The sequence below is a fragment of the Lampris incognitus genome, chromosome 20 (assembly GCF_029633865.1).
Source record: "Lampris incognitus isolate fLamInc1 chromosome 20, fLamInc1.hap2, whole genome shotgun sequence".
NCBI classification, from domain to species: Eukaryota; Metazoa; Chordata; class Actinopteri; order Lampriformes; family Lampridae; genus Lampris; species Lampris incognitus.
The window spans coordinates 1,667,184-1,689,435 of record NC_079230.1 but is presented as its reverse complement, the minus strand read 5'-3'; the positions used below and the strand labels follow the sequence as shown (position 1 = coordinate 1,689,435).

The following is a 22,252-nucleotide window of genomic DNA, read 5'->3' as shown; positions in this document are numbered from 1 at the left end:
ACAAACCAGATGGTTCCAGGTGGACAAACCAGATGTTTCCAGGTGGACAAACCAGATGTTCATATGGTTTAACTAAACCACGTGTCATATTTACGCAACCGATTGTTGTACAAAAGGTAAACAAACACGCTGCCTGACACACTGCTACACACAAACACACACACGCGCGTGTTGATAACGGCTCGTGCGCGTCCTCCTGCGCAGCAGAGGCAGCAGAAGCGCAGCCGGGTTGACGTCAGATGAGCAGAAGTACAGAACGTTCCGGAGCGACCGGACCAACGGAACCAGAACAAAAATCAACACAGGATTTATTTCCAGCGTACAGATGATCAATAATCATTCAAAATACACAACAGCAACACAAACTCATGCACGGCCTCACTAACGAGGATACTGAATATTCATATCATATTCATAACGAGGGTCGCGCGGATACTGAATATTCATATATTTATAAAGAGGGTCGCGCGGGTACTGAATATTCATATCATCTTCATAACGAGGGTCGCGCGGATACTGAATATTCATAACGAGGGTCGCGTGGGTAGTGAATATTCATCTGATCTTCATAACGGAGCTCAGCACGACATGTCGTCCTGGACCACGAGGCAGAGTAAAACAGCATTTAGAAACCTTTAAGGGCAGCTCATGCTCCCTCATAACGGCTGTGGTTGCCATGACGATTCAGCGTCAGTCCTTCAAAATGCCTGGCTCACCTCTGACCTGTCCTCCCATCACACCACAGGAAGTCCAGGCCGGCTATGCTATACTATGGCAGCACTGTGACGTCATCAGTGTGAGACTCCAAACCTGGGGACTGAATCCTGACCCCTGAGTGCGCGCGCGCGCACACACACACACACACACACACACACACAGTTATCTACACTATTTACAGGGCTGTGTTGCCTTGACAACTCTTCCAAACCACCTGGTGCCCGCTGTCTTTTTTCTGTTTAGTGTTGTCGGTCTCTCCCTGGAGGTGCCAGGGAAGAGGAGAAGAGGGAGGCCAGAGAGGAGGTTTATGGAGGTGGTGAGGGAGGACATGCAGGTGGCTGGTGGGACAGAGGAAGATGCAGAGGACAGGAAGAGATGGAAACGGATGATCCGCTGTGGCGCCCCCTAGCGGGAGCAGCCGAAAGTAGTAGTAGTAGTTATCGGTCTGTCCCTCTCCCTGTCTGTCTCTTTCTCTCCATCTGTCTGTCTGTCTGTCTGTCTCTCAGAGCCCTTCAGAGAGGAGGTACCAGCTCCTTCATCATCACATCGTCAGAACTCTGTCAAGCTGTCAATCAACCAGTGGGCGGAGCATCCTAGACTCAGTGGTCAACTCCAGACTGACACGCACAGACACACACAAACACACACTAAGCAGCAATGCATATTGTATTAAATAAACAAGCCCTAGCATATACAAAGCCCAACTTTCTGAATACACACACATGTGTGTGTGTGTGTGAATATATATGTGTGTGTGTATTATATATATATATATACATACATACATACATACATACATACATACATATGTGTGTGTGTGTGTGTGTGTGTGTGTTTTATATATATATATATATATATATATATATATATATATATATATATATATATATAGTAACGATCATGGATGAATAGGCTCGGTAGCCCTTGGCTAACGGGTCGGACCCTTTAGTCGAGCGGTTAGCGATGTCTCCTGCGGTGCGGGAGACACGGGTTCACGTCCCGGCTGCGGCAGCTCCTGCGGTTGCTCCCCGAATTTGTCCCCTTCCTTTGGGATTCGCGTCCCCGCGAATCGACACAGCCAGGACGTGAACCTGGGGCCCCCGCACTGCAAGCGACTTCGCAAACCGCTCGACTAAAGGGTCCGACCCGTTAGCCAAGGGCTACCATGTCTACTTATTCGTGTACGTTACACTACCCCCGTCCTTCGGGGTAGGGCGTCCCCGGCCGGACCGTCACAGCCGGGACGCGCGCGAACCAGTGTCTCCCGCGCCACGGGCGACTACGTTAAAGAGTCGACTAAAGGGTCCGACCTGTTAGCCAAGGGCTACCGAGCATATTCGTCCGTGATTGTTACAATTATATATATATATATATATATATATATATATATATATATATATATATATATATATATATATATATATATATATATAGAGAGAGAGAGAGAGAGAGAGAGAGAGAGAGACACGTACACATACATATGGTGTGTGTCTTCCTCAAGCTCAGGTCCTCTACCAGAGGTCTGGGAGTTTGAGGGTTCTGCACAGTATCTTAGCTGTTCCTAGGACCACACTCTTCTGGACAGAGACCTCAGATTTTCCTGGAATCTGCTGGAGCCACTCTCCCAGTTTGGGGGTCACAGCCCCTAATGCTGCTATTACTACTGGGACTACTGTGGATTTGACCTTCCACATCTGATCTAGTTCTTCCCTCAGCCCCTGGTGTGTCTCTAGCTTCTTGTGCTCTTTCTTCCGTATGTTCCGTCACTCGGGATGCTACATGGATCACTACTGCTGTCTTCTGTTCCTTGTCGACCTCCACAATGTCTGGATGGTTAACCAGCACCTGCTTGTCAGTCAGGAACTTGGAAGTCCCACAGGAACTTAGCTCTGACATTCTCAACCACCTTTGGCGGTGTATCCTATTTGGACATGCGGACTTCCAGTCTGTATTCAGTACAGAGGTTCCTGTAGACTATCCCAGCCACTTGGTTATGCATTTCAGTGTACGCTTTCCCAGCTAGTATTTTACACTCTGCTACAACATGCTGGACTGTCTCAGGGGCGTCTTTGCACAGACTGCATCTTGGGTCTTGTCAGGTGTGGTAGACCCCTGCCTCAACTGATCTGGTCCTGCGTGCCTGTTCTTGTCCTGCTATGATCAGAGCCTCTGTGCTGTCTTTCAGTCCATCCTTCTATAGCTATTGGTAGGATTTCTCTGTATCAGCCACGTCCCCTATCTGTCGATGGTACATCCCATAGTCGCTTCTCCGGGGTCGGGTCGTGGTGGCAGCAAGCTAGGTAGGGCACTCCAGACGTCCCTTTTCCCAGCAACACCCTCAAGCTGCTCCTGGGGGATCCCAAGGTGTTCCAGGGCCAGACTGGACATGTAGCCCCTCTAACGAGTTCTGGGTCTACCCCGGGGTCTCCTCCCAGTTGGCCGTGCCTGGAAAACCTCCAAAGGAAGGAGCCCAGGAGGCATCCTAATCAGATGCCCGAACCACCTCAACTGGCTCCTTTTGATGCGAAGGAGCAGTGGCTCTACTCCGAGCTCCCTCCGGATGTCTGAGCTCCTCACCCTATCTCTAAGGCTGAGCCCAGACACCCTACGGAGGAAACTCATTTCAGCCGCTTGTATCCGCCATCTCACCCTTTCGGTCACCACCCAAAGCTCATGACCATAGGTGAGGGTTGGAACCAAGACTGACTGGTAAACTGAGAGCTTTGTCTTCCGGCTCAGCTCCCTCTTCACCACAATGGTCCGGTACAACGTCCACATTACTGCTGATGCTGCACCAATCCACCTGTCAATCTCCTGCTCCATCCTACCCTCACTCGTGAACAAGACCCCGAGATACTTGATCTCCTTCACTTGAGGCAACAACTAGAGACATGTGTAGAGCCCATGCTATGTGTACCTTGAGGCACTCTGTGCGGGGGTACTGTGGGAGTATGGGGTACCGGAGCAGTTGCTACAAGCCATCCGGTCCTTGTATAACCAAAGTGAGAGCTGTGTCTGCATTCTCGGCACAAAGCCAAATACATTTTCGGTGGGTGTCGGACTCTGCCAAGGTTGTCCCTTGTCTCCGATTCTGTCTGTGATGTTCATGGACAGGATCTCAAGGCGCAGCCAAGGTGAGGAGTGTGTCCATTTTGGGAACCTCAGAATTGCATCTCTGCTCTTCACAGATGATGTGGTTTTGTTGGCTACATCAGAACGTGACCTCCAGTGCGCACTGCGGCGGTTTGCAGCTGAGTGTGAAATGGCCGTGATGAGAGTCAGCACCTCCAAGTCTGAGGCCGTGGTTCTCTACCGGAAAATGGTGTGTGTGTACGTGTGTGTGTGTGTGTGTGTGTGTGTGTATACGTGTGTGTGTGTGTGTGTGTGTGTGTGTGTGTGTGTATATATATATATATATATATATATATATATATAGGGGCAACGTAGTATTTAGTGGCTGTGTGTTTTTCTTTGTTGTTTAGCCTTAGTAACTGATGAGTGCATGACGCACGAAACAAGCTTGTTCTGCTATGTATTAAAGCTTTTTTCCTTCATCTATCTTTATATATATATATATATATATATATATACACGTGTGTGACAGCTGATGATTGCTTATGGCATGAAACAGGCTTGTACTGTCTTAAAGAATTTACTTGACTCACTGGATTATTTTGCTCCGTATTTGTTGAGCACTTTCCCTACCGTTGAGTGTTTCTTTTAAGTTATATATATAAAATATATATAAAATTTAGTATAACTTAAATTTAGACAATTTAGTACAGCTGAGTCACCTGACCTCTATGTTGAGAGTACTTGAAGCTGATTTCACAACATGAACTTGTTTTTTATAATCTGCTTGTTATTTACTTTTTTCCTAAATTTTTTTGTCTTTTGTTTGTGTTTTCAAATGTGTAATTTTGCAACTGTGTGATTTTGTAACTGTGCTGCCTATCTTGGCCAGGTCTCCCTTGAAAAAGAGGTTTGTAATCTCAACGGGATCCTCCTGGTTAAATAAAGGTTAAATAAATGTCTTTGGACTGTGGGAGGAAACCGGAGCCCCCGTAGGAAACCCATGCAGACACGGAGAGAACATGCAAACTCCACACAGAGGACGACCCGGGACGACCCCCAAGGTTGGACTACCCCGGGGCTCGAACCAAGGACCTTCTTGTTGTGAGGCGACTGCGCTAACCACTGCGCCACCGTGTGGCCCAGTGTGGGGTCATAGCCTCTAATAGGAGCACTAGGGGCTGTGACCCCCCAAACTGGGAGAGTGGCTTCAGCAGATTCCAGGAACAACATGAGGTCTCGCTCCAGAAGAGTGTGGTCCTAGGAACAGCTAAGATACTGCACAGAACCCTCCAACTCCCGGGCCTCCAATACAGGCAGATAAGATATGCATATATATCTGCTAAGATATATATATAAGCATATCTTAGTATATTTAAATGATTGTATATATTTATTAATGTAAACAATTGTGTTGATGTGTCTGTATAGATTTGTATGGTTCATATAAAAGGCTTCACTCTCATGAAACCTTGAGAGATGTAGCAACAGTCGCCAGATAACTGATACTACATCGGAAGTATTATGGGATGAAGCAGAGTGGGATGGGTAAATGTCAAGGCTGGGATAAGTGTTGGGTTAATTAGTGCTATTATGAGCTGTAGATTTTTTTTAACTGTCTGACATTCAGAAAGATAGACAGACAGAGACAGACAGACTACTAAACAGGAAAATTCTAGTTTCACTCTTTTGGGCAATAAGGCAGGCATCCCTCTATAAATGTCTCTGTCCATCAACCATCACCATCCATCCATCCATCCATCCATCCATGTTTGCTGCTGTGGTTCTGTCTTAGTAAACATGATGTAGGTACTGTCTCTCTCAGTGACCACAGGCGATACAGAGACCAGAACAGATCTGTCTCTCTCTCTCGTTTTCTCTCTTCTCTCTCCGTCAGCAACCAGATTAAGTTGTTAGTCCTCTCCTCTCCAACTCCTTTGTCTGCTTTAATTCCTTTATCCTGGAAAGAGAGAGACAGAGTGATCGTTCTAAGTAATACAACACCAGCATGCCAACACCTCTACACACAATAATACCAGTGCTAATGTACAGCTAACACAGCCAATACTAACACCAGTGCTAATAACAGCACTGATGCTATCACTGTTGACAGTAATACGAGTGCTAGCTAACCTAACACAAATGTTTACAACTCAGTCTGTCTGTCTGTCTGTCTGTCTGTCTGTCTGTCTGTCTGTCTGTCTGTCTGTCTGTCTGTCTGTGTGTATTACCTGTGTCTGCAACGTCTAAGGAACCTCATGATTTTCCTCGCAGCCTGGTCCTGTTTCTTCGTCAGGAAAGACCCCCTACAGCCCACACATCATTATTGATCAATACATCACATACAAATATTGATCAATCACCGATCAATACATCACACTTCAACTGTGTGTCTGTTTCTCTTCTTGTGTGTGTCTGAATGGTGTAGTGTGAGACAGGTTCATACTTGATCTTGGGGTTGTGGTTGACGGTGTTGAGCGGGGTTTGTTTGAAGCGTTCGTACTCCTTGTAGCTGCGGTAGTACTGCTGGATCAGAACCGCTGCCCGTCGGCTCTGCTGAAAGCGTTTCTGTTCGTAATAAGAGCGGAACTTGGACTGGATCAAGATGGCTGCCTGGGTCATCTTCTTGTACAACGCATACTGCATGGGGTGAGAGGGGGGAGACAGACTTAGAACCTGGCCGACAGGTTGACTTCCATGAGCCCAAACCGAGGAACCTGACTGGAACCCAGCAGCCCCGTGAGCTAGACTGGTATTACCATTCCACTCTCACTGGTCCGTGACATTGATGCTCCTGGGAGATGTCCACTACGTTTACATCGTCACCATAATGACTCCTCTGAAATAGGACGACATTCTGATCAAGCTGTTTACACCAAAACTTTTCTTTAATATTTCAGTTTTTATTCATTCCCCTGATCTGTTGAAATTGTGGACAATTTTAAATTTCTCAGTTTACACATCACAGACACCAGACACAGTACCAGAGCTCTTGTGAACTTCAATGGCAGTACCAGGGAGAGTGTGTTGACAGGCAGCATCACCGTGTGGTTTGGCAGCCTGACTGCTCAGGGCTGCAGACTGCTTTAAAGGACTGTAAAGACAGCAGCAAAAATCACCGGCATGGAACTACCACAACTTCACAATATTTACACCGCTTGCTGCAAAAGGAAAGCCCCACACACCATTAAGACCCCAGCCACCCTGCGCATGTCCTGTTCTCACGCCCCCCGTCTAAAAAACGTTACCGGAGCATCAACTCACACACCACCCATCTCACTAATAGTTTCTTTCCACAGGCAGTCAGGTTGCTGAACAGCTGAAGCACCCATCTACTACCACTACTACCACTACTACCACTACTACTACTACTACTACTACTACTACTACTTTTGGCTGCTCCCGTTAGGGGGCGCCACAGCAGATCATCTGTTTCCATGTCTTCCTGTCCTCTGCATCTTCCTCTGTCACACCAGCCACCAGCATGTCCTCCCTCACCACCTCCATAAACCTCCTCTTTGGCCTTCCTCTTCTCCTCTTCCCTGGCAGCTCCATATTCAGCATCCTTCTCCCAGTATACCCAGCATCTCTCCTCCACACATGTCCACACCATCTCAATCTTGTCTCTCTTGCTTTGTCTCCAAACCGTCCAACCTGAGCCGTCCCTCTAATTGACTCGTTCCTAATCCTGTCCTTCTTCATCACTCCCAATTAAAATCTTATCATCTTCACCTCTGCCACCTCCAGCTCCTCCTCCTGTCTTTTCATCAGTGCCACTGTCTCCAAACCATATAACATAGCTGGTCTCACTACCATCTTGTTAACCTTCCCTTTAACTCTTGCTGGTACCCTTCTGTCACACATCACTCCTGACACTCTTCTCCACCCACTCCACCCTGCCTGCACTCTCTTCTTCACCTCTCTCCTGCACTCCCCGTTACTTTGGACAGTTGACCCCAAGTATTTAAACTCATATGCCTTCATCACCTCTACTCCTTGCATCCTCACCATTCCACTGTCCTCCCTGTCATTCACACATAGGTATTCTGTCTTGCTCCTACTGACTTTCATTCCTCTTCTCTCCAGTGCATACCTCCACCTCTCCAGGCTCTCCTCCACCTGCACCCTACTCTCGCTACACATCCCAATGTCATCCGCGAACATCATAGTCCATGGAGACTCCTGTCTGATCTCGTCCGTCAACCTGTCCATCACCATTGCAAACAAGAAAGGGCTCAGAGCCGATCCTTGATGTAGTCCCACCTCCACCTTGAACCCATCTGTCATTCCAACCCCACACCTCACCACCATCACACTTCCCTCATACATATCCTGCATCACCCCTACATACTTCTCTGCAACTCCTGACTTCCTCATACAATACCACACCTCCTCTCTTGGCACCCTGTCATAAGCTTTCTCTAAATCTACAAAGACACAGTGTAGTAACTCCTTCTGACCTCCTCTATACTTCTCCATCAACATTCTCAAAGTAAACATCACATCTGTGGTGCTCTTTCATGGCATGAAACCATACTGCTGCTGCTGCTGATCACCACCTCTCCTCTTAACCTAGCTTCTATTACTCTTTCCCAAATCTTCATGCTGTGGCTGATCAACTTTACACCTCTGTAGTTGTTACAGTTCTGCACATCGCCCTTGTTCTTGAAAATCGGTACCAGTATGCTTCTTCTCCACTCCTCAGGCATCCTCTCACTTTCCAGGATTGTGTTAAACAATCTAGTTAAAACCCCACTGCCATCTCTCCTAAACACCTCCATGCCTCCACAGGTATGTCATCAGGACCAACTGCCTTTCCACTCTTCATCCTCTTCATAGCTGCCCTCACTTCCTCCTTGCTAATCCACTGAACTTCCTGATTCACTATCCCTACATCATCCAACCTTCTCTCTCTCTCGTTTTCTTCATTCATCAGCCCCTCAAAGTACTCCTTCCTCCTTCTTAGCACACTCTCCTCGCTTGTCAGCTCATTTCCATCTCCATCCTTCATCACCCTAACCTGCTGCACATCCTTACCAGCTCGGTCCCTCTGTCTAGCCAATCGGTACAAGTCCTTTTACTAAAACCTATCACTAAAAATCTTGGTATCATCTTTGACCAGAATATGTCTTTCAATCACCACGTTTCTAAGCTTGTCCTATCCTGTTTTCTTCAGCTATGAAATATTGCAAAAATCAGAAATATTTTATCTTTTAACGATATCGAAAAATTAATTCACACTTTCATTTTCTCCCCTGTAGATTACTGTAACTCCCTCTACTCTGGCCTCAACCAAGCTACTTTAAATCGTCTACAGTTGGCTCAGAATGCAGCTGCGAGACTACTAACCAGAACTAGACTACTAACCAGAACTAGACTGCTAACCAGAACTAGACATAGGTCCCGTATTCCCCCCATTCTTGCATCCTTCCATTGGCTTCCCGTAAAATTCGGAATAACTCATAAGATCTTATTGATTACATTTAAAGCACTGCAGGATCTGGTCCCCAGTTATATTTCTGATCTTCTCATTCCTCATTCCAATTCCCGACCACTCCAATCCTCAAACCTCAGTCTTTTATCCATCCCTCACTCCAACTGCAAAACAAAAGGTGACCGCACCTTTGCAGTCTTGGCTCCAAGCCTCTGGAATAATCTTCCCCGATCCATTAGATTTGCTGAATCTTTGGACTGTTTTAAGTGGCTTCCAAAACCATCTTTTCAGGCAAGCCTTTTTATAGACCCCCACCCCTGACTTCTGTTGTGTTTCATTTTTTAGCTTGGTCTGTTACTCCCGATGCCATGTTTTATATTCATTCAATTTATTTTATGTATTTATTCGTTTTTTGTGTATGGAGTGTAAAGCACTTTGTAACTGTGTGATTTTAAAAGTGCTATATAAATAAAATGTTGCTTGCTTGCCTCTCTCCTTCCTTAGTGTCTAACCTCTCATACAACTTCCCATATGCCTTTGCCTTTGCCACCTCTCTCTTTGCTTTACGCTGCATCTCCTTGTACTCCTGTCTACTTTCTTCATCTCTCTGACTATCCCACTTCTTCTTTGCCAACCTCTTTCTCTGTATACTTTGCTGTACTTCCTCCTTCCACCACCAAGTCTCCTTGTCTTCCTTCCTCTGTCCTGATGACACCCCAAGTACCTTCCTAGCTGTCTCCCTCACTATTTCTGCAGTGGTTTTCCAGCCATCTGGCAACTCTTCACTACCACCCAGTGCCTGTCTTACCTCCTGCCTGAACTCCACACAACAGTCTTCCTTCTTCAACTTCCACCATTTGATCTTCGGCTGTGTCTTCACTCGCTTCCTCTTCTTGGTCTCCAAAGTCATCCTACAGACCACCATCCGATGCTGCCTAGCTACGTTCTCCCCTGTCACCACCTTGCAGTCTCCAATCCCTTTTAGATGGCGCCTTCTACATAAGATATAGTCCACCTGTGTGCACTTTCCTCCACTCTTGTACGTCACCCTGTGTTCCTCCCTCTTCTTGAAATAAACTGAACTGTATTATCGTGTACTGTATGTTGTGTTTATAATGTACAAATTCACTTTGTACGTAGTCTGTTTTTTGTTTTGTTTTTTGGATGGTATAACCTTGTGCCCTTGAGTTAAGGCAGACAGAGCCAGAACACAAGGATTTCATTTTATTCTAAATACATATGACAATAAAGTTGAACAGATTGGTGACGACTAGAGAGACAGTTGACAGCTTGGAAAGACAACAGCCGGGGCAGGAGGGGGTGGCAACCCAACCTGCATCTTTCGTGAGGATGAACCCATCAAAGCTACAGATAAACATACAGGGATATACCCCCAGTACCCAGGGGAGCCCGAGAGTGGAGGAGAATGAGCACCCCAACAGGATGGACCTAACAAGGATGACCTTGGCAAACAGATTATCAATTACAATTGGAAGATGCATTTGTGGCAAGGTCTGTAAGAACAAGCATGGCCTTAAAACCCATCAGGCCCGAATGAAATGCTTGGTGCAGGGGGGCGCAGCGCAGCACACAGGATCCACTCCTGGTGAGACGCGGGGGAGCCCGGCCCAAAGACACCCCACAGAGTCCAGAACCTCCGTGTGCAAAGCTCTCTGGCTCCCAGCAGGGTAGTTCAGCAGAGTCGGATCAAGTGGCCCCCAGCAAGCCAGCACAGAGTGTGGTGCCAGTTTGACGAGGATGCAGCCAGAATCATCCAATCAACAGCAAAGGAAGATGCAGACAGGTGGCTTCTGACGATGACAACTATCATTGTCCTTATAGAGCTGACTGTTTCCTGGGAGGACCGAATGGAAGAGGCAAATGAGCAGAAGTGATCCAAGTACCAGGAGTTGGTGGATCAGTGCCAGAGAAGAGGCTGGAAGGCGCATTGTGAGCCCATGGAAGTGGGGTGTAGAGGCTTTGCTGGCTGCTCCCTGTGCAAGGTCTACACTCTACTTGGCATCACTGGGGCTGCTAAAAAGAAAGCCATCAAGTCTTCCATGGAGGCTGCAGAGAGCGCCTCCAGATGGCTTTGGATCAGAAGGAGTGATCTGTGGGCCAATGCTGCTGGGACACAAGCCAGGCCTGATCAACCCTGGCTGGGTCACCTGAGAGAGGGTGTATGATGTAGAAAGACCGAAACACCTGAGGACCTCAAGAAACATCACTGATGCTGTGTCCCAGTGCATCCTGGGATGTATCTTTGAATCAAACTTATTCTACAGAGTCTGAGTATTGACAATTAAGGAGAAACAGTCTTAAAACATCCCTACATGGCTGTCTTCTGGTTTCAAACCAGGGGACCAGATTCAGCTTCATTTACAGAATAAAGCACTGCTGATTGAGAATTACGTGCTTCAGCTATTTCCATGTCAAAGCTCCTTTTCACAGTTTAGTCAACAGCTTCAGTCCAAACCGGATATGGTTTGTCTGACACTTTTCTCATCATTGCTGGTTTGGTTTTACACTCTGAGACGGTGTAGTGTGTTATTACAGTTTCCCTCCACTGCCAGAAACTTTTCATGGTAAAAACGGAAACTGTGGCGCTTTACCTTCTTGGTTTAGACTGGTGCAGCTTTATCTTACCAAGTGGCTCCCGAACACAGTCACAAAGAAAACAGAGAGACAAGGCTGACTATAAATCTTCTAGTCTGGTAGCTTCCTACACACAGGTCATATAATGCACAAACACACATGCACACACACAATATGACACACTAACTGCACAATACCACATCTACTGGTTAGCCGCATTACCTTCAGAGCTATCCAAGTTAGCTAGCAAGGCAAGAAAGAGAGACAAATTGAGAGAGAGATGGACAGACAGACATAAATGGAGAGAAACAGTGAAAAGAAGAAAGGGAAAAGGGTTGGGGTACAGAGTAAAAGAAAGTAAAGTATGTTAGTGCAGTGTTAGTTAAGCTTCAAAACAAACATTAAAAACACATCTTCGTCTGTCTCTTAGTCTGTCTATTCATCTTTGTCTGTCTTTCTACCCCATCTATCTATCTATCTATCTATCTATCTATCTATCTATCTATCTATCTATCTATCTATCTATCTATCTATCTATCTATCTATCTAGCTGTCTGTCTGTCTGTCTGTCTGTCTGTCTATCTATCTATCTGTCTGTCTGTCTGTCTGTCTGTCTGTCTGTCTGTGTCTGTCTATCTGTCTGTCTGTCTGTCTGTCTGTCTGTCTATCTGTCTGTCTGTCTGTCTGTCTATCTAGCTGTCTGTCTGTCTCTCACCTGTTTATACTTTCTGTAACACCTCTGAATGACAGCTGCAGCCATGTCCTGCTGTTCCTTTAACCTTCGACCCTGCAGAGAGAGAGAGAGAGAGAGAGAGAGAGAGAGACTTCATAAAAAGGACAATTAGCACTAGATAATTAGTAGATATGGTGTTGGTCGTTGGATTAAACTTGTCCCTCTGACTTCCAAACCAAACACACCTGGATTTGTAAATCCACAAGTTCTAGAGCCCCTGGCTCTGTGCTTGTGTGTGTTTGTTTTATTACCTTGTACCTCCTGAAGGCGTTCTGGATGATGCGGGCTGCCTCGTACAGCTCTCTCTGCTCACTGTCTGTCAGGGTGAGGAGGGCAAAGTCTCTTTCCATCCTCCCATTGGTTGAGGCATTCAGAAACTCCGCCCATGCTGCTGAGGAGGGTGGTCTTAACCTCTGCAGGGCCAGGGAACTGAGGGGGGACGGGGGACACACACACCTACACACACACACACACACACACACACACACACACACACACACACACACACGGTGCTTAGGGACTTTGTAACGGATTCAACAGGTCACCTGTGTTATCAGACTGGTGTGGTTCTGAGTGGGTTCATCCACAGCAACACAGCACAACGTTTGGTGGAGTAGATGGGTGGGGTTTACCTCGGAGTTGAGTGTGTGTGGGCGTCGACCGTGTCCAAGTAGGTGGCCAACCAGGTGTCTTGGATGGGTGGATTGTCCCGCCTCTCTCTGAGTGGAGACTCCGCCCCCCTGGAGAAATCCTCCAGCTTGATTCGTTCAGGAGTTGCCTCAATGATCTGCTCCGCTAGTGTTGCCATGTCCACCTGGAAAGGTAACCATGACAACAGTGGCTCAGTCTGCGTCGTGTAAACCGTGGCCTGAGGCCCCGGGGGGCTGGCTGCTGATGGTACACAGCAGGACCCACTAGGGGTGGAATCAAATCCCAATTCGGTATTCGGCAAAACACAAGTAGTGTTTTTTTTTTTACAAATTTTTTTTTTGCACAAATATTTTAGAACAAGACTCCCACACGCTGTCCTCTATACTTATAGCCAGAGATATTCATTCATTCAACCTTTATTTAGTCTCGGAAATACACTGAGGTAGAGACCTCTTCTACAATATACTCGAACACAAAAACAATGAAAAATAACACACACACACACACAAACAATACATCACAGGTGCCAAAACACAGGTAAGATACTTACATAAAAATGATAACAAGCAGAAGTAATAAAACAACCAAATTACTAACATACTAATCAAATTACTAACATATTAATCAAATTACTAACATATTAATCAAATTACTACGATAATACTAAATTACTAACAAATTAATCAAATTACTACGATATTACTAACTTACTAACATATTAATCAAATTACTACGATATTACTAACTTACTAACATATTAATCAAATTACTAACATATTACTAACTTACTAATGTATTAATCAAATTACTACAATATTACTAACTTACTAATATATTAATCAAATTACTACGTTATTACTAACTTACTAACATATTAATCAAATTACTACGATATTACTAACTAACTAACATAATCAAATTACTACGATATCACTAACTTACTAATATATTAATCAAATTACTAACATATTACTAACTTACTAACATATTAATCAAATTACTATGATATTACCAACTTAAGAAATGGAAACGGATGATCCGCTGTGGCGACCCCTAACGGGAGCAGCCGAAAGTAGTAGTAGTAGACTATGATATTAACAACTTACTAACATATTAATCAAATTACTAACATATTACTAACTTACTAACATATTAATCAAATTACTACAATATTACTAACTTACTAATATATTAATCAAATTACTACGATATTACTAACTTACTAACATATTAATCAAATTACTACGTTATTACTAACTTACTAACATATTAATCAATTTCCTAACATATTACTAACTTACTAACATATTAATCAAATTACTATGATATTACCAACTTACTAACATATTAATCAATTTCCTAACATATTACTAACTTACTAACATATTAATCAATTTCCTAACATATTATTAACTTACTAACATATTAATCAAATTACTATGATATTACCAATTTACTAACATATTAATCAATTTCCTAACATATTACTAACTTCCTAACATATTAATCAAATTACTATGATATTACCAACTTACTAACATATTAATCAATTTCCTAACATATTACTAACTTACTAACATATTAATCAATTTACTATGATATTACCAACTTACTAACATATTAATCAATTTCCTAACATATTACTAACTTACTAACATATTAATCAAATTACTATGATATTACCAACTTACTAACATATTAATCAATTTCCTAACATATTACTAACTTACTAACATATTAATCAATTTCCTAACATATTACTAACTTACTAACATATTAATCAAATTACTATGATATTACCAACTTACTAACATATTAGTCAAATTACTATGATATTACTAACTTACTAACATATTAATCAATTTCCTAACATATTACCAACTTACTAACATATTAATCAAATTACTAACATATTATTAACTTACTAACATATTGATCAAATTACTAACATATTACTAACTTACTAACATATTAATCAAATTACTACGATATTACCAACTTACTAACATATTAATCAATTTCCTAACATATTACTAACTTACTAACATATTAATCAAATTACTATATTACCAACTTACTAACATATTAATCAATTTCCTAACATATTACTAACTTACTAACATATTAATCAAATTACTATGATATTACCAACTTACTAACATATTAATCAATTTCCTAACATATTACTAACTTCCTAACATACTAATCAAATTACTATATTACCAACTTACTAACATATTAATCAATTTCCGAACATATTACTAACTTACTAACAGATTAATCAATTTCCTAACATATTACTAACTTACTAACATATTAATCAAATTACTATATTACCAACATACTAGCATATTAATCAATTTCCTAACATATTACTAACTTACTAACATATTAATCAAATTACTAACATATTACTAACTTACTAACATATTAATCAAATTACTATGATATTACCAACTTACTAACATATTAATCAATTTCCTAACATATTACTAACTTCCTAACATATTAATCAAATTACTATGATATTACCAACTTACTAACATATTAATCAATTTCCTAACATATTACTAACTTACTAACATATTAATCAATTTCCTAACATATTACTAACTTACTAACATATTAATCAAATTACTATATTACCAACATACTAACATATTAATCAATTTCCTAACATATTACTAACTTACTAACATATTAATCAAATTACTATGATATTACCAACTTACTAACATATTAATCAAATTACTATGATATTACCAACTTACTAACATATTAATCAATTTCCTAACATATTACTAACTTACTAACATATTAATCAAATTACTATGATATTACTAACTTACTAACATATTAATCAATTTCCTAACATATTACGAACTTACTAACATATTAATCAAATTACTAACATATTATTAACTTACTAACATATTAATCAAATTACTAACATATTACTAACTTACTAACATATTAATCAAATTACTACGATATTACCAACTTACTAACATATTAATCAATTTCCTAACATATTACTAACTTACTAACATATTAATCAAATTACTATGATATTACCAACTTACTAACATATTAATCAATTTCCTAGCATATTACTAACTTACTAACATATTAATCAAATTACTATGATATTACCAACTTACAAACATATTAATCAATTTCCTAACATATTACTAACTTCCTAACATACTAATCAAATTACTATATTACCAACTTACTAACATATTAATCAATTTCCTAACATATTACTAACTTACTAACATATTAATCAATTTCCTAACATATTACTAACTTACTAACATATTAATCAAATTACTATATTACCAACATACTAGCATATTAATCAATTTCCTAACATATTACTAACTTACTAACATATTAATCAAATTACTAACATATTACTAACTTACTAACATATTAATCAAATTACTATGATATTACCAACTTACTAACATATTAATCAATTTCCTAACATATTACTAACTTACTAACATATTAATCAATTTCCTAACATATTACTAACTTACTAACATATTAATCAAATTACTATGATATTACCAACTTACTAACATATTAGTCAAATTACTATGATATTACTAACTTACTAACATATTAATCAATTTCCTAACATATTACCAACTTACTAACATATTAATCAAATTACTAACATATTATTAACTTACTAACATATTGATCAAATTACTAACATATTACTAACTTACTAACATATTAATCAAATTACTACGATATTACCAACTTACTAACATATTAATCAATTTCCTAACATATTACTAACTTACTAACATATTAATCAAATTACTATATTACCAACTTACTAACATATTAATCAATTTCCTAACATATTACTAACTTACTAACATATTAATCAAATTACTATGATATTACCAACTTACTAACATATTAATCAATTTCCTAACATATTACTAACTTCCTAACATACTAATCAAATTACTATATTACCAACTTACTAACATATTAATCAATTTCCGAACATATTACTAACTTACTAACAGATTAATCAATTTCCTAACATATTACTAACTTACTAACATATTAATCAAATTACTATATTACCAACATACTAGCATATTAATCAATTTCCTAACATATTACTAACTTACTAACATATTAATCAAATTACTAACATATTACTAACTTACTAACATATTAATCAAATTACTATGATATTACCAACTTACTAACATATTAATCAATTTCCTAACATATTACTAACTTCCTAACATATTAATCAAATTACTATGATATTACCAACTTACTAACATATTAATCAATTTCCTAACATATTACTAACTTACTAACATATTAATCAATTTCCTAACATATTACTAACTTACTAACATATTAATCAAATTACTATATTACCAACATACTAACATATTAATCAATTTCCTAACATATTACTAACTTACTAACATATTAATCAAATTACTATGATATTACCAACTTACTAACATATTAATCAAATTACTATGATATTACCAACTTACTAACATATTAATCAATTTCCTAACATATTACTAACTTACTAACATATTAATCAAATTACTATGATATTACTAACTTACTAACATATTAATCAATTTCCTAACATATTACGAACTTACTAACATATTAATCAAATTACTAACATATTATTAACTTACTAACATATTAATCAAATTACTAACATATTACTAACTTACTAACATATTAATCAAATTACTACGATATTACCAACATACTAACATATTAATCAATTTCCTAACATATTACTAACTTACTAACATATTAATCAAATTACTATGATATTACCAACTTACTAACATATTAATCAATTTCCTAGCATATTACTAACTTACTAACATATTAATCAAATTACTATGATATTACCAACTTACTAACATATTAATCAATTTCCTAACATATTACTAACTTCCTAACATACTAATCAAATTACTATATTACCAACTTACTAACATATTAATCAATTTCCTAACATATTACTAACTTACTAACATATTAATCAATTTCCTAACATATTACTAACTTACTAACATATTAATCAAATTACTATATTACCAACATACTAGCATATTAATCAATTTCCTAACATATTACTAACTTACTAACATATTAATCAAATTACTAACATATTACTAACTTACTAACATATTAATCAAATTACTATGATATTACCAACTTACTAACATATTAATCAATTTCCTAACATATTACTAACTTACTAACATATTAATCAAATTACTATGATATTAATAACTTACTAACATATTAATCAATTTCCTAACATATTACTAACTTCCTAACATATTAATCAAATTACTATGATATTGCCAACTTACTAACATATTAATCAGTTTCCTAACATATTACTAACTTACTAACATATTAATCAATTTCCTAACATATTACTAGCTTACTAACATATTAATCAAATTACTATATTACCAACATACTAACATATTAATCAATTTCCTAACATATTACTAACTTACTAACATATTAATCAAATTACTATGATATTACCAACTTACTAACATATTAATCAAATTACTATGATATTACCAACTTACTAACATATTAATCAATTTCCTAACATATTACTAACTTACTAACATATTAATCAAATTACTATGATATTACCAACTTACTAACATATTAATCAATTTCCTAACATATTACTAACTTACTAACATATTAATCAAATTACTATATTACCAACATACTAACATATCAATCAATTTCCTAACATTTTACTAACTTACTAACATATTAATCAAATTACTATGATATTACCAACTTACTAACATATTAATCAATTTCCTAACATATTACTAACTTACTAACATATTAATCAAATTACTATGATATTACCAACTTACTAACATATTAATCAATTTCCTAACATATTATTAAATTACTAACATATTAATCAAATTACTACGTTATTACTAACTTACTAACAATTAATCAAATTACTACGATATTACTAACTTACTAACATATTAATCAAATTACTAACATATTACTAACTTACTAATATATTAATCAAATTACTAACATATTACTAACTTACTAACATATTAATCAAATTACTATGATATTACCAACTTACTAACATATTAATCAAATTACTACGATATTACTAACGTACTAACATATTAATCAAATTACTACGATATTACCAACTTACTAACATATTAATCAATTTCCTAACATATTACTAACTTACTAACATATTAATCAAATTACTATGATATTACCAACTTACTAACATATTAATCAATTTCCTAACATATTACTAACTTACTAACATATTAATCAATTTCCTAACATATTATTAACTTACTAACATATTAATCAAATTACTATGATATTACCAATTTACTAACATATTAATCAATTTCCTAACATATTACTAACTTCCTAACATATTAATCAAATTACTATGATATTACCAACTTACTAACATATTAATCAATTTCCTAACATATTACTAACTTACTAACATATTAATCAAATTACTATGATATTACCAACTTACTAACATATTAATCAATTTCCTAACATATTACTAACTTACTAACATATTAATCAATTTCCTAACATATTATTAACTTACTAACATATTAATCAAATTACTATGATATTACCAATTTACTAACACATTAATCAATTTCCTAACATATTACTAACTTACTAACATATTAATCAAATTACTATGATATTACCAACTTACTAACATATTAATCAATTTCCTAACATATTACTAACTTACTAACATATTAATCAATTTCCTAACATATTACTAACTTACTAACATATTAATCAAATTACTATGATATTACCAACTTACTAACATATTAGTCAAATTACTATGATATTACTAACTTACTAACATATTAATCAATTTCCTAACATATTACCAACTTACTAACATATTAATCAAATTACTAACATATTATTAACTTACTAACATATTAATGAAATTACTAACATATTACTAACTTACTAACATATTAATCAAATTACTACGATATTACCAACTTACTAACATATTAATCAATTTCCTAACATATTACTAACTTACTAACATATTAATCAAATTACTATGATATTACCAACTTACTAACATATTAATCAAATTACTAACATATTACTAACTTACTAACATATTAATCAAATTACTATGATATTACCAACTTACTAACATATTAATCAATTTCCTAACATATTACTAACTTCTAACATACTAATCAAATTACTATATTACCAACTTACTAACATATTAATCAATTTCCTAACATATTACTAACTTACTAACATATTAATCAAATTACTATGATATTACCAACTTACTAACATATTAATCAATTTCCTAACATATTACTAACTTACTAACATATTAATCAATTTCCTAACATATTATTAACTTACTAACATATTAATCAAATTACTATGATATTACCAATTTACTAACATATTAATCAATTTCCTAACATATTACTAACTTCCTAACATATTAATCAATATACTATGATATTACCAACTTACTAACATATTAATCAATTTCCTAACATATTACTAACTTACTAACATATTAATCAAATTACTATGATATTACCAACTTACTAACATATTAATCAATTTCCTAACATATTACTAACTTACTAACATATTAATCAATTTCCTAACATATTATTAACTTACTAACATATTAATCAAATTACTATGATATTACCAATTTACTAACATATTAATCAATTTCCTAACATATTACTAACTTACTAACATATTAATCAAATTACTATGATATTACCAACTTACTAACATATTAATCAATTTCCTAACATATTACTAACTTACTAACATATTAATCAATTTCCTAACATATTACTAACTTACTAACATATTAATCAAATTACTATGATATTACCAACTTACTAACATATTAATCAAATTACTAACATATTACTAACTTACTAACATATTAATCAAATTACTACGATATTACCAACTTACTAACATATTAATCAATTTCCTAACATATTACTAACTTACTAACATATTAATCAAATTACTATGATATTACCAACTTACTAACATATTAATCAAATTACTAACATATTACTAACTTACTAACATATTAATCAAATTACTATGATATTACCAACTTACTAACATATTAATCAATTTCCTAACATATTACTAACTTCTAACATACTAATCAAATTACTATATTACCAACTTACTAACATATTAATCAATTTCCTAACATATTACTAACTTACTAACATATTAATCAATTTCCTAACATATTACTAACTTACTAACATATTAATCAAATTACTATATTACCAACATACTAGCATATTAATCAATTTCCTAACATATTACTAACTTACTAACATATTAATCAAATTACTAACATATTACTAACTTACTAACATATTAATCAAATTACTATGATATTACCAACTTACTAACATATTAATCAATTTCCTAACATATTACTAACTTACTAACATATTAATCAATTTCCTAACATATTATTAACTTACTAACATATTAATTAAATTACTATGATATTACCAATTTACTAACATATTAATCAATTTCCTAACATATTACTAACTTACTAACATATTAATCAAATTACTATGATATTACCAACTTACTAACATATTAATCAATTTCCTAACATATTACTAACTTACTAACATATTAATCAATTTCCTAACATATTACTAACTTACTAACATATTAATCAAATTACTATGATATTACCAACTTACTAACATATTAGTCAAATTACTATGATATTACTAACTTACTAACATATTAATCAATTTCCTAACATATTACCAACTTACTAACATATTAATCAAATTACTAACATATTATTAACTTACTAACATATTAATGAAATTACTAACATATTACTAACTTACTAACATATTAATCAAATTACTACGATATTACCAACTTACTAA

The 22,252-nt window shown here is 36.7% G+C and overlaps 1 protein-coding gene across 1 annotated transcript in view; it reads right to left on the bottom strand.

Moving 5' to 3' along the window:
• Window positions 1-5,091: 5,091 nt before the first annotated feature.
• camta2 (calmodulin binding transcription activator 2) overlaps window positions 5,092-22,252 on the bottom strand; it is a 121,769-nt gene continuing 104,608 nt past the window's right edge. The window contains exons 20-25 of the mRNA XM_056300074.1: window positions 13,184-13,365; window positions 12,803-13,007; window positions 12,534-12,605; window positions 6,236-6,429; window positions 6,021-6,095; window positions 5,092-5,749 (exon numbers count right to left, since the gene is read on the bottom strand). Coding sequence (XP_056156049.1) covers window positions 5,695-5,749; window positions 6,021-6,095; window positions 6,236-6,429; window positions 12,534-12,605; window positions 12,803-13,007; window positions 13,184-13,365 — 783 coding nt within the window. The 3' untranslated portion in view covers window positions 5,092-5,694. The remainder of the gene's footprint in view (window positions 5,750-6,020; window positions 6,096-6,235; window positions 6,430-12,533; window positions 12,606-12,802; window positions 13,008-13,183; window positions 13,366-22,252) is intronic.